This window comes from Protopterus annectens, chromosome 2.part0 (genome assembly GCF_019279795.1).
Source record: "Protopterus annectens isolate FY-2018-M chromosome 2.part0, PAN1.0, whole genome shotgun sequence".
Classification (NCBI taxonomy): Eukaryota; Metazoa; Chordata; order Ceratodontiformes; family Protopteridae; genus Protopterus; species Protopterus annectens.
In genome coordinates, this window is record NC_056728.1 from 394,676,294 (window position 1) to 394,691,857 (window position 15,564).

Genomic DNA, 15,564 nt, shown 5'->3' on the forward strand with positions numbered 1-15,564 from the left:
GGAATGCCAAACCTTCCACCAAGCCAGAAATCAGAGGCTCTAAAACAAATCAGCTTACTTAAGGATGAGAGCAATAGAAAAGGTACCATCTATGGAACAAGGCCAAGGATTTTACTCCAGACTATTCCTTGTACCAAGAAAAGAAAATCAGTGGAGGCCTATTCTCGACTTGTCCGCACTGAACACATATCTCATTGTTCCAAAATTCAAGATGCTGACCCTACAGCAACTTCTTCCCATTTTGGGCAAGGAGTCTTGGCTGGTGGCTCTAGATCTCAAGGAGGCATACCTGCACGTCCCTATACGACCAGATTGCAGAAGACACCTCAGATTTCTTGCAGGATCAGAGCATTATAAATTCTCAGCATTGCCCTTTGGCTTATCTACTGCGCCCAGAGTATTCACGAAATGCCTGGCATCAGTAATTGCACATTGCAGGCTTCAGGGAATTCAAATCTACCCATACCTGGACGACTGCCTAATACAAGCGGACAACAAGACAAAAGGATTTGGCCTATGTCATACAACTGCTGCAAGCCTTGGGATACACAGTCAACATGCAAAAGTCAAGACTAGTGCCATCCCAAAGGATAACATTTTTGGGTGCAGAACTGGACACTAACTCAGATGGCTTTTCTCACAGAAGAAAAACAAAAACAACTACCAGTCTACTTCATGGCATTAACAAGACAAACTCAGCTTTTTCTGCAAGGAAAGTTCTGCAGGCCCTGGGTTACATGGCATCCTGCATAATCTTCATCCCGCATGCCAGGCTGCATATGAGAAAATTACAATGGTACCTAAGGAATGTATGGTCTCAACACAGACAGTCTAGAAGCCCTAATACCAATCATTCCATGCCTGAAAAAAGAATTCCTGTGGTGGGCTCAGGCCTGCCAGATCAACAGAGGATTGCCTTTCCACAAACCACATCCAAGGCAGACCATCACCACGGAAGCCTCAGACCTAGGCTGGGGGGCACACATGGAAGACAAGTGTATCCAAGGCCTATGGTCCCAAGACCAGCTGAATCTACACATAAATCTAAAGGAGATGCTGGCAGTGAACCATGCAATCGAGGCATTCATATCATTCCTCCAGCAAGGACACCTGCTGATAAGGACGGACAACACCACAGTCATGTGGTACATCAACAAACAGGGAGGCACACATTCATACCCTCTATGCCGGATGGCAATGGACCTGTGGAACGTAGGCCTGAATCTCAACATCCAACTGCAGGCCACATTCGTACCAGGAAAAGAGAATTCACTAGCAGACAGCTTAAGCAGGACTACCACGGATGCTCACGACCATGGATGCTCACGAATGGATGCTGCATCCAGACATCTTCAAAACCATAACAAAGAAATGGGGAATGCCAGAGATAGACCTGTTCGCTTCCCCACTCAACCACCAACTGAAGAAATTCTGCTCGAGTATACCACCCACAAGCCTGGAGGGTGGACTCCCTTTTTTTCAGCTGGAAGGCCCTGACAGTATATGCCTTTCCACCTCTCCCATTGATGTACAAAGTTCTACTGAAAATCAGAGAGGAACAGCCAAGGGTAATTCTGATAGCTCCAGACTGGCCAAGGCAGCATTGGTACCCGCTACTGAGAAGCATGTCTCGGACGAACTCATGGCCTCTACCTCTATGTCCTTTACTTCTAACGCAGAGCAATTACAAGACCCTGCATCCAAACTTAAAAACCCTGCAGCTAACTGCTTGGAAAATTGCATAAAACAAAACCAACCTGTTTTATCTCAGAGGGTTAAGGACATTATCCTGGAGGCTCGCAGACCCTCCACAAGGAAAACATATTCAGCCAAATGGAAGAGATTCCTCATTTGGAGTGCAGCAAAGGGAACAAATGTCACACTGGCAAACCTAGCACACATCCTGGAATACTTAGCAGAACTGTTCCACAATGGCCTGTCCTATTCTTCCATTAAGATTCATGCATCAGCAATTTCAGCAGAGTACAACATGGATCCTCCTGTCTTCTCTCATCCTCTCCTCAGACAATTTTTGAGAGGGATCAAAAATGTAAAACCTCCAAGGAAACCACCTCTGCCTGCATGGGATCTCAATTTTGTGCTAGAAAAATTAACACTTCCCCCTTTTGAACCAGCAGCAACAGCAGATTTACAGTTCTTATCTTGGAAAACTGCATTCCTGCTAGCAATCACTTCAGCAAGAAGGGTATCTGAGTTACAGGCATTAATGGCAGTGCAGCCTTTCCTTATTTTTCACCAGGATGAGAACCAATCCTACTTTTATGCCAAAGGTGGTATCCAGGGTATCCTTGAACCAAGCTATTCATTTACCTACATTCTTCCCTAACCCACAGAACAGGGGGGAAAAGCTACTACACACCTTAGATGTACACAGACAACTGCGCTACTATCTGGACAGAAATAAGGCCAGCAGAAAAACTGACCAGCTTCTGGTAGCATATGCAACAGGAGTGCAAGGAAAAGCAATTTCAAAACAGACAATCTCAAAATGGATAGGAAATTGCATTCAATTCTGCTACTCATTTCATGGAAAGATAACTCCTGAAAATATCAGGCCTCACTCCACAAGAGCTACAGCCACCACTACAGCTTTCCCACGAGGAGTGGCTACCAAAGACATTTTAGAAGCTGCTACTTGGAGCTCCGTGCATACATTTGCCAAGCATTACAATCTTCCTTTATACTCCAGATCCCGAGCAGGTTTTGCAACTGCAGTTTTACAAGGGATCTTAACTACACCATCATTATCTTAGTACCTCCTCCCCCAGTTTGGCTATGGTATTCTACCCATATGTTATGACTGCAGATGCATCCTTGAAGGACATAGTACAGTTTTGTACCTACCATAAATGTAGATGTCCGATAGGTATGCATCTGCAGTCAGGATTACCCACCCTTCTTCCCCTCTGTGGTATTCCTAGGGTACTTACCCCTTTCTTAGCTAGCTGGGGGAATCTATTATGGTGTATTTGTTTGTATGTATATATGTATATATACCTTTTGATTTCTACTGTTTGGAATTTTCTACTTTTATACAAATTTAGCCTTCCTAGAGGGCACCTGGCATCTGGGGCAAGAAACACTGAGGAAAATGGCGTCGGCTGATGCCTTTATACCCCAGCAGCAATGACGTCGGGTGAAGTGTGACATCAGCCAAGGCCAGACCCAGACTTTGGAATCCGGCCGACCGAAGGGCTGCCTGAGGCAGGACAACACATATGTTATGACTGCAGATGCATACCTTTCGGACATCTACATTTATGGTAGGTACAAAACTGTACTTTTTGAACTCTCTCAGTTCCTTCTAGAAATACAAGACCATATGGTCCATTACATGTAATTCTATAAAACTGCTGCCAGGGGCAGATTTATCATATAATTTATTCCAAGATTCTGAAAAAAAAATAGTATGTTTTGTTAGATATGCAGAGACACCGTGTTTTAAGTGCCCTTTAGATGATAGCATGGATTTAACCAAATATTAGTGCAGTAAAAAGGGCTACACTTTCAGATGCTGTTTAGATTTAAATGCTATTTGGGTAAGCTTTAATGCTGTGAAACATTTATTCTGTAATCAGCCAAATGTGGACTGGAACTTACAACAATTTAATAATATTCTTATTTTTGTCTACTCATTTCAACATCAAAGATGAATATGTACACAGAAGATGTTGGTTAAACAAAAATAAAAAAGAAAACGCTTTCTGAATGTGCAGCCTGACAACTTGCACTAAGCAGCACTGAAAGAGAAAACGGATGAAATATGAAAAAACGACAAGCATATAATACTTAGCTGGCAGATGGAATATGCAGGAGAATTAAGCTGAATATGTGTTAGATACCAAGCTTCCTGGAAGACAGTACAAAAACCTTTACAGAAACAAGTGAAAAAGTAAAACTGCAAAAATCAAAATGCAGAAATATAAATGTAAATATAAATGCAGAAAGATAGCAGATTGCATCAATGAAAATGCCCATTACTGGGCAGTCTGCCAGTCTAAACAAATGCCACAGAAATCAGCAGTCATAAAAATGTTAGGAGTAAGAATTAAGCATGTCAGTCTCAAAACAGCTTAAAACAAAAACTCCATCAGGACAGTAGGATGTCTACAGCAGTCCAAAAACAATGTAAGGCAGAAAGTTCAGCAAGCCAGCAACAGCTTGAAAACACTAGTCGGCCTTGGCACAGTAACACCAGCACAAGTCTAATATGCAGAACAGCAGCACAAGGTCTAATCTGCAGAACTCAACAGTATACTCAAATAGGAGGAGACATAGGCAGTCATTTTAAGCTACTGGGGGAAGGCATATCATCTCATGGCAAATGGAAATGTAACTTTTGTAGTGAACCAACAGGTACCAGTTGTATAACAGCTAGTAATAAAGTTTGGGTCAGGAAATAACAGCAATACAGGAAAGTGTAGGAGGTCCTCGCTAACAGAAAATACCTGTACTACCAGGTAGCAATGCAAACATCAGACCTACCATCCCACATATGCAGCACAGACTAAAAAGATTTAAATGCATGATTCAGCACAGCCAAAAAGAGCCGGGTCCCACAAAGAGAAGCCACCAGCCAGTGGTATGGCTATGGTACAGAAATGCTTGTGTGAAATAAGACTGGCACAGTAGCATACAGGAATATCACCTATTGCATTATAATGTTAATGCACTAGAAGGATAGCATGTAGAGCACACCATTGTTGAAGATGGGTGAAGAGTATGCAGCAAAGGGGTCTGACATAGAGACAGCAAGCCCATGAGATAAACAACTGTTGTGCCAGTGCATGGAGGTAGCTATGCATCTCATAATTACACATCTTGGACATGATTTTTAGAAGAATAGCGAGGGTGGGGCAAAGGGGGTATCTGCCCCAGGCACAAAATATTAGGGAATATAATTGATGTATTGCAGTAGTGTCCTCCATAAATGAATGCTGATACGGTCTTTTCAATCACGACTGTAGACGAGAACTGCTTTGTATGTGGTATTCTTACTGTAGCAAGCTGCTCACAATAGTTTTAAAGCAGAATACTATTTTTCTTTTTTCATTTTTTTGAATTTTTTTGCTTCTCAACTTAGAGTTGGATGGTGCCAGATTGGGGAACTTCATCAGACTTTGGATAAATTAATAAACTAGCTATGGTTCTGATGAACTTTCTGGCCCCCAGGAGAGGTGCTTAGGGGACAGTGATAAGCTTTATACCATGAATGCCTGCAGATCTTCTATGTGATCTTCATCATAACAAACAGTAAATAAGAAAAAATAATAAAACAAAATAGCTTATGGAGTGGGGCCTATATGTATGGTACAAAACTGTCTGTGCAAGCCCTTTATGCTGTTCTGTGTGCATGGAATGGTGGCCACAGGCACTCCTCTGCAAACTAGTGGGGGAAGCAGGATGCAGCCTGTTGGTCTGTAGGTGGTACATGCCATACTTCTTAGGACAACCCTGGATATAGTAATTGTGGAGTCGGCTAAAAAGTTCCACCTGTTGGGAGCAGGACTTGAATTGTTGCAAGTTTGTCAACTGGAGTGCCAGTACCTCCCTAATCTGCAGCCAGAAGTCAGGTAGACTACATACATGAGGATCGCCTCCAACTGTTGCACCTGGTGCCAGATGTTTGGCCTAGTTGAAAAAGCCCCCATACTCTTAACATAAGTGAGTCCAATGTGTGCTGTATAATGGCTAGTCTTCTTGAAATTAGTATAAACTGTAGGGACAGGATGCTGTCAATTCTTCCACTGTGGTCATTGGAGTTAAACCGTCTTCCTTGTTAGTATAGTGGTGAGTATCCCCGCCTGTCACGCGGGAGACCGGTGTTCGATTCCCTGATGGGGAGCATGTAATTTCTGGTTGGGAGGGTGGCTTAATGGTTAAGGTATTTGCCTTACAAACACAAGGTACAGGGTTTGAATCTCACAGGGGATAATTGGCTAGGCTTAAAATGACTCACAAGGGCAATTAGCCTAGTACTAGTCTATGAACCTATGAACATGTAATCATATGCAGATTATGCCTTACAAGCCATTAATCAGAGTAACAGTAATCCATACCTTGGCACTGATCCCACTCCCCATGCACCTGTGGATACTAAACCACTGCCATGTGGGAAATACATGTCTGAAAAAACAGCAACACCCAATCTAAAAATTTAAACTTTCCTAGGATATAACTAGGACCTGCTGGAGAGGAAGGTGTATATTCTAGAGACTACCCTTTCTCCAGAATAGGCTCTCCATCCATGTGAAGCACAGTTTCTCCCTAACCCAATTCAAGCGCAACTTGGACAACTGGATGGGGAACCAAAAATTCTCCCCTGATTTGACACCTGCCTCTGTAATGTTTACAGACAGCAGCCTGTAAATGGTTCATCTTGCAGGGCCCTGCTTGTGAATGTTTCATCTCCCAAGCCTCTGCTTACACTTATCAAGGGTACCAGAACATGTCAGAGATTTGGGATGCTTGCTTGCGCTTAAAAAGGCCTCAGTGGCTGTTGGTCTAGTACACTCCTGTGAACCTGTATATATCATTAGTGAGATAAAAGTCTTCTTCCATGGAGGTCACTTCTTCCTCCTAGTCTGGCATATTAACTGCTGTAAAGCCCAGTACAGGTAGGTATAGTGACACTATGCTGTAGTTTTGGATACATTTTTGTACAGTGTGGCTATCGCAACATTGGACGTACTTTCATTAATTGCCAATATTAGCCAGGTTGTGATGATGGGCTGTGATCTTAGGAGTTCTGGATTGCTTTCTATGTCCAGGATTATAGCCTGTCTTCTAAATTGCATTATGTAGTAGTACTTGCCATTCATAGTCCTCCCCCAGTAAAAAAAAAAGTCTGCCAATTTCCTTATTGTGCTGGGACATGACCACTGTGTGCAAATGTCCCACAGTTCTTTATTGCACAGTCGTAGCATTGCCATTAAGGTTTGCAGTCTCCATATCTGATGGAGGGAAGCCTACCACTGCCCCATATTTGAAGCCTTTTTATGTGGGGTGCATGATGTATTTTTCCCTATTGCATAGCTATTGTCAGAGGAGGAAGGTGGGCTGACAGTTGAATAGCTATGCACTCATTGTTTGTTGGCAGCTTCTTCTGTCTCTCTGCAAAGAGTTATAGTCACCCAAAACCACCTTCACTGAGGCAAATCTCTTTGACTCATAGCAGAAAAAAATAAGTTTGTAGAGCCAAAATATGATTAAATATATGAAAAAGGTAGGTTTATGTAGTGATGCACTGTACAAAAGAAAAGCTTTAAGTTTTATTTGTGAAATGATGTCCGTAAATTGTTAATTATACAAGATAAAATTGTAATACTGTTAGGAGGTATGAGTTTATTATTAGCCAGTTGCATAAGGTATCAGATGTTGCTTTTTGTGTGTTATATCGATGTGTAATTTCTCCTGATATGTGTGATTTCTGTCATGTCACCAAGAGTATGAAGAGTGTTGATGTGAACCCCCCAAATCTATTTTCCAAAGAAGACATTCTTGATGCTTGTAACAAATATATTCAATGTACACACATTACTCAGTATGGTATACACATTAAAATGAATAAATGAACCACACGCTGATATAAAGGAACTAAGCATTTTACTAAATAAGAGTCAGTAAACTAATACAAAAGTTAGCGCTTTCGTAAGGCGCACAGACCAAACTTCATCAGACAGTAAAATGATGCAACAGTTCAGCTTATATAACACACCCACACCCTTCAATTAATTAATCATGAATATTCACTCTAATTGATGACAAACCATTACACTTGAACATAGTAGTAAAACAAATTGCATAAAGATGAAAATATATAAAATATATATATATATTTACACATAATTGATGCATATAGAATTCACATACAAAATAGTATTTGTATATTGCAATGAGAACATCTCGTCTATCTAATACCCTGAGCTTTAATTTACTACTAATGGAAATAGTGTAATTCAATCCGGGGGACATGAGCGTTGAGAAATACCTGCCATCATATTTCCTTATCCTCTAACCGTAACTTCCAAGGTCCACCACGATCTCACCGCTTAACCTGCTGTAAAACCACAAATTTGAAGGCATGGTCAGGAAACATTCTAATATGCCTAAATAAAGTATTTTTTCTTCACACTTACGAACATCATATAGATGCTCGTAAATACGCGGATTCAACTTCCGTTGAGTTTTCCCGACATAAAAACCGGGACATTGTGAACACAGGGCAGCATATACCACCCCTTGTGTGTGACAGTTAAACTTGCCCTTAATAGAAATAACCCTATTAGAAATCTTAACCTTGAATGTTAATAAGATATTTTTACACTTACTACACGCACCACAAGGTGTCATTTTCCCCTGTACATTGCAGTCCTTAACCTGTTCCAATAGATTTTTTATGTTCCTACCCCTTCTAAACACAAATTCAGGGTGTTCCCCCAAAAAAAGATCCCAACCCTAAATCACTGTTTAAAATGGTCCAATTCTTATTAACTATAGCTTGCATGGTACAGCTGTCGTTGGAAAAGGTAGTCACCAGTGGACATGACATATCATTCCTCCTTCCAGACCTCCTAGACATGTTCACAGTTACTGAATTAAAAGTAACTTCACGGTCAACCAAGTTGGTTATGTCCACATTGGTAGATAGACCCACCATGCTCAAAACATTTTCCCCCAAGTTCTTCAAATTAGGTTTAAGATACCCAAGCTCACATTTTTCTATCACCTCCCTTCTAATGTTATTGATGAGATACTTGAGGTAAGCTCTATCCATGAACATTTGACACATAAAATCACATTCATCAATGAAATCACTGTAATTTGACACCATCCGGGCTGCTTTTACCAATTGCCCCTTGATGATACCTCGTTTGACGTGCATGGGATGACTACTGTCAAAGTATAAAATACTATTCGAGTATGTCGGTTTTCCATAAATCTTTGATTTCAAACCATCCGTAGTTTTAACCAACAAAACATCCAAGTAAGAAATCCCATCCACTCCAAGACTGTAAATTTCAAAAATGTGGTACTTTCATTAATGTAATTCATAAATTCTGCAATACCTTCCTCAGACCCCTTCCATGCAATAAGTAAATCATCCAAATACCTCAGATACAAGATAACATTACTGAAAAAGGAGAGGGAAACAGCAATAAGTAAATCATCCAAATACCTCAGATACAAGATAACATTACTGAAAAAAGGAGAGGGAAACAGGTTTTCTCCCACCAGGCCATCACCACATTGGCAAATAGTGGACCACATGAAGAACCCATGGCCACCCCCACAAGTTGTTTGAAATAGTGCCCCTCAAAATAAATAAAATTGTTCCTGAGCACTAACTCCATCAGTTGTGTTAACATATTAGTAACCTGAGGTAACCCAAACTCCTCGAACAAGAATTCAGAGAACCATTCAAGGCCTATATTTTGAGGGATGCAACTATACAGCTCTTTCACATCATTAGTAAGAAAAGTGACATTCTGGTTAACCACATCATCTTTGTTACACGTATCCAAAAAATGCCACACATCCTTACACAAATGAGTGATGACCATTAAAATGATATTAGATGCATCTCTTTTTCTTGTGGTTTTTTTTTTTTTTTTTGTTTTTGTTAGATTGCTTTGCCCAACATACATATTTTTTTTTGTCTTGGTGATATGGCAGATTCCCAGAAATTTGAAATGCTTAAGTTTGGGTTATATAAACCAAAGCTGTAGAAACATGAAAAAATACATTTTGGTCATTGTTCAGTCTTTCCATCCTTTTAGCAAGGTATTTGAGAGGCTCATTTGTGATAGATCTGTTTACACACAGTCACAGTTAAATGATGTTCACTGTTGCATGTGATTTGACCTAAGCATGACAGTGACGTGGCATAATATCTGTTTACTAAACACAAAGATTGATGAACTATATATGGAACTGTGACAGCTTGTTGTGCCATACCTGGGCACTTAATGGTAATAACGCAACCATAGAGTTTACTCAACAGTAAGTATAACTGGATTAGTCTGGATAAATACTGTGCTGGCAAAATTTAATCAGTTTTATTTTTATTTACCCATTTGTTAACCAATTGTGTGAACTGGTATTTATATCATGTTCAGCAAAACCCAGGCTACAAGGGCAAGCATAAATGCATATGTTTAATTTTGGTGTAACCAGCATGTTTGGTGAGGTAGAGGAAAACCATGTTTCCTAGAACCCCACCCCCCCGAAATACATGGGGGAAAATATGTAAAACTTCACTCGGACAGTAACAGGGTTGAATATAGGGTACTTGAGGTGTGCGTTTCAGATCTTACCACTAAACTACTGTGTCAAGGTTTTAATGCACCATATCATTTAATTGTAGAGGTTCCTGGTAGATGCAGGCCTTTTGGTACCTGGTCATACCTTTTTTGATACAGAAACAGCAGTAATTTTGGAATGAGTGTGTATTCAGGAATGCGCCCTGTTTAACAGAAGTCACACCTAGCGTCAGTAGTGGGAGATATCCTCATTCCTTTTAAAAGGTTAATTGTCTAAGTAAAATGTATTGGGAGAATGTCCGAATAGCTTTAGTGATACTTCTATTTTCTTACATGCCAAAGCTTTGGGATGTATACACTCATGGTTTCATGACAAATCCTTCATTACAAATGCAGAACTCGGATGGACTAATAGAATGAGCCAGTAGACTGTACTATTGTCTTCTGAATTGAAAGTGTCACTGACTACTAATCATCTTTCATACAATGCTCATGTTATTGATACCATGAGAAGTATGTGAAACATCAGTAATGGCATTTCCAATTTTAAGATGATTTTGGGGTTTCATAGATGAGAGCTGCACATCTGTGCAGTGCTAATATTAGAAGAGTTCACAACGTGAGGTGGCTTACAGTTAATCAGACATGCATTAGACATAATTTCAAGATTGTCAATACCCCATGCATGACTGCTACACACTATTGTATGTGTGTGTGTGTGTGTGTGTGTGTGTGTGTGTGTGTGAATCCCAGCTCTTTTATCAGCCATAAATAAATATACAAGTAACATTATATAAATTAATTTCCAATTAGAATTCAGAAGTCTGCTTTCATCAGTCATTTTTAAGTCTGCCATAAAAAATGCACGTTTTCAGGTAGTACTCTTTATTTTCACACTGAAATTTGCATCTGTACCACAAAATACTCCAGAATGCAAAATCTAGTATTTTGTTTTCATTTCCTTTTTTACTTTGATATATTCACCCATCATCTTCATTATCCTTTGGTTAGTCTGAAAGTATTTATCGAATCATGACTCTTGCCTTTCATATTTCTGCTGGATTTTGCTGTCATGGTGGTGCAGCGGTTAGCGTTGTTGGCTCACAGCAAGAGGTTCTCTGATTCGATCCTCAGCTGGGATGCCTTCTGTGTGGAGTCTGCATGTCCTCCCTGTGGTCGCGTGTGTTTCCTCCGGGTGCTCCGGTTTCCTCACACAAAAGACATGCTGCAGGTGGAGTGGGCACTCTAAGTTGGCCCTAGGCATGAGTGTGTGCATGTGTGTGCCTTCCATGGAAGGTTGGATGCCGGGCTGGCAACTCGACACTGTAAAACTCTACTGCCAATCATGTGCGGACAGGTGATCTGCTGTGGTGACCCCTAACCGGAAAGAAGAAGAAGATTAGTAAAGCTGAAATTGTTTCTTGTGACCCTGAAAAGATAACTTTTTAAATGTTATTTCCCAAAAGCACTGCTAATGTAGTTTAATGGATGTTATTTTCCTTTATTTGCAGGTGTTGATGAGCCAGGCATTATTCGGGTATTGGCAAACTGCAGTAATGCCCAGCGTCAGAAAATCAAACTTGCTTACCAACAGCTGACAGGGAAGGTAAATAACTTTGATATATGTCTTCTGTCTTCTAAATGGAAACCTATCTGAAACTGTTCTTTAAGAAATTTATAACACAAATGGTTTTCGTTATAGCCTCTTGTCGATGCCTTAAAGAAAACCCTTTCAGGACAGTTTGAAGAGGTGGTCCTAGCTTTGATGATGACTCCTCCCCAGTATGATGCCCACTCACTCAGGACTGCCATGAAGGTAAGGCAAAGAGTCATGAGGCAGTGCAATGAAATCTGTCAGTAGATGTCCACATACATGTGGATTCACACTTATTCGCAAACACACATATACTCGCACACGGATGCACATATACACACACCTATGCATATACACATCCACATATGCACAAACACACACATACAAATGTGTGTGCACACTCATATACCAACGCACACACTCATGCATGCATATGCATGTACTCCCTTGCATGCTCAAACACACACACACACACACACACACACACACACACACACACACACGCATGCATATCTTTCCCATGAGAACAGATCTCTGTTTGGTATTATAAATAAGAAACTAGTATATACTTCTGCATCAAACTTTAATATTTTGTAAAAACAAATAAGTAAAGACAGAAGGTGTGATGGGATACAGGAAAGAAAGAAAAAAGGGGAACACAGCAGTGAGCAACCACTCTGTCGCACCAACCGCCTGCATGTCCTGTCTCATCACATCCATAAACCTTATCTTAGGCCTTTCTCTTTTCCTCTTACCTGGCAGCTCCATCCTTAGCATCCTTTTCTCAATATGCCCAGCATCCCTCCTCAGCACATGTCCAAACCAACGCAATCTCGCCTCTCTTGCTTTGTCTCCAAACTGTCCAACCTGAGCTGACCCTCTAATATACTGATTCCTAATCCTGTCCATCCTAGTCACACCCAGTGCAAATCTTAACATCTTTAACTCTGCCACATCCAGCTCTGACTCCTGCCTTTTTGTCAATGCCACTGTCTCCAACCCGTATAACATAGCTGGTCTCACTACCTCTTGTAGACCTTCACTTTCACTCTTACTGGTACTCGTCTGTCACAAATCACTCCTGACACTCTTCTCCACCCATTCCACCCTGCCTGTACTCTCTTCTTCACCTCTCTTCCACACTCACCAGTACTCTGAACTGTTGATCCCAAGTACTTAAACTCATCCACCTTTACTAGCTCTACTCCCTGCATCCTCACCATTTCTCTACCCTCCCTCTCATTTACACACATATATTCTGTCTTAGCTCTTCCGACCTTCATTCCACTCCTCTCTAGAGCATATAGGGTCATAGTTCATAGTTTAGTACTATGCTAACTGCCCTTGTGGGCCATTTTAAGCCTAGCCAATTACCCTAAGTGAGAATCAAACCCTGCACCTTGTGTCTGTAAGGTAAACACCTTAACCATTGTGCCAACCTCCCCCCAAACAACACCAACGTAATCAATAGGATTCGAACCTCTGCGGGGAAACCCCAATGGATTTCAAGTCTATCGCCTTAACCACTTGGCCATATCTCCACCTCTCCAGGGTCTCCTCAACCTGGTTCCTACTCTCACTACAAATAACAATGTTATCTGCAAACGTCATAGTCCATGGGGCCTCCTGTCTGATTTCATCTGTCAACCTGTCCATCACCACTGCAAATAAGAAAGGGCTCAGAGCTGATCCTCTACCTTAAACGTATCTGTCACTCCCACCGCAGTCCTCATCACTGTCACACTACCCTTATACATATCCTGTACCACGCTTACATACTTCTCTGCCACTCCCGACTTCCTCATACAATACCACAACTCCTCTCTAGGCACCCTGTCATATGCTTTCTCTAAGTCCACAAAGACACAATGCAACTCCTTCTGACCTTCTCTGTATTTCTCCAACAACACACTCAGAGCAAGCATTGCATCTGCCGTGCTCTTTCCTGGCATAAAACCATACTGCTGATCACTAATCATCACGTCCCTTCTTAACCTAGCTTCCACTACTCTTTCCCATAACTTCAAGCTGTGACTGATCAGTTTGTATCCCTCTGTAGTTACTGCAGCTCTGCACATCACCCTTATTCTTAACGATAGGTACCAAATCACTTTTTCTCCACTCCTCACGCATCCTCTGACTTTCCAAAATTTCACTAACAGTCTGGTTAAAATTCCACTGCCATTTCTCCTAAGCACCTCCATGCTTCCACTGTTAAGTCATCTGGGCCAACAGCCTTTCCATTCTTCATCCTCTTCATAGCTGTCCTTACTTCCTCCTTGCTAATCTGTATCACTTCCTGATTCATGATCCCCACATCATTCAATCTTCTCTCTCATTCTCTTCATTCATCAGCCCCTCAAAGTACTCTTTCCATCTACTCAATACACTCTCCTCACTTGAGTACATTTCCCTCACTGTCCTTTATCACCTTTACCTGCTGCACTTCTTTCCCAGCTCTGTCCCTCTGTCTAGCCAGTCGGTACAGGTCCTTTTCTACCTCTTTAGTGTCCAATCTCTCATACAACTCTCCATATGCCTTATCCTTAGCCTTCGCCACCTCTCTCTTTGCCATGCACCTCATCTCCTTATACTCATGTCTACTTTCTTCATCTCTTTGACAAGTTCACTTCTTCTTTGCCAGCCTCTTTCCTCTGTATACTCTCCTGTACTTCCTCATTCCACCACCAGGTCTCCTTGTCCTCCTTCCTCTGGCCAGATGTCACACCAAGTGCCTTTCTAGCAGTCTCCCTTACTAGCTCTGCTGTAGTTACCCAGCTGTTCGGTAACTCTTCACTGCCTCCCAGTGTCTGTCTTAACTCTTCCCTGAACTCCACTTCGCAATCACCCTTTTTTAACTTCCACCATTTAATTCTTGGCACTGCTTTCAGTTGATGTTACCCCACAATAAATCCCTAAATTTGTTTGGTAATTATATATTTTTTTGCTTATAAACTTTATATCTATAGGGCCAGCAGAAAAATGCTTGCACGATTTCCCTCACTAACCTGAAGTGAAGTGCCAAGATGGCCTACCACATTACGGAATGAAAACTCAAACAGCTAGATCTGAGTTCATTCGGTTTAATTTCTCCAAGTCTTTTGGGTTTCTAATACCTTGATGGGAATGGACCCCATTCCCAAGTCAAGTATGATTATATACTAATACTCTATTAGGACATCTATCTGCAAAGCATAAACAACAAAATATATTACATGCATTCCCTCCTACAGATACATTCATTTGACGTTCTTTTGCATCTCTGACATAAAGCCCTCCACTAACTATAAGACACTGAGATTACTCCCAAGGTTATAATATCCATAAGACTTGACGACCCCAACCGTGAAGGTGTGGTGGAGTTGCAATTCTTCATAAAATTAGTACTGTTTCTTTGATGTATGCCAAAACAGTGCTGTTCTCAGATAACCACATCTGCCCAGAACTGATCTCTTCTGCCAGTTTCTATTGGAGTTCCACATAGAAACCCTCTCCAAAAATAATCCCCAATACTTGCATTCCATGATGCAGATGACATCTACTCTCATCTCTCCTGCATCCCTACCCCAGAACTTAGATCTCTTAACTCAAAATGTCTTTAACACCGTGAGACATGGACTTTAGTCGTCATTTCTCTAAATGCTAACTAAACTAAACTCCTCCTCTTGCTCCTACCTACAGAAACAA

The 15,564-nt window shown here is 41.2% G+C and overlaps 1 protein-coding gene across 1 annotated transcript in view; it reads left to right on the plus strand.

Moving 5' to 3' along the window:
* Window positions 1-15,564, plus strand: part of LOC122793101 (annexin A1-like) — a 401,547-nt gene that overhangs the window by 110,953 nt on the left and 275,030 nt on the right. Inside the window, exons 4-5 of the mRNA XM_044060832.1 lie at window positions 11,795-11,889; window positions 11,986-12,099. Coding sequence (XP_043916767.1) covers window positions 11,795-11,889; window positions 11,986-12,099 — 209 coding nt within the window. The remainder of the gene's footprint in view (window positions 1-11,794; window positions 11,890-11,985; window positions 12,100-15,564) is intronic.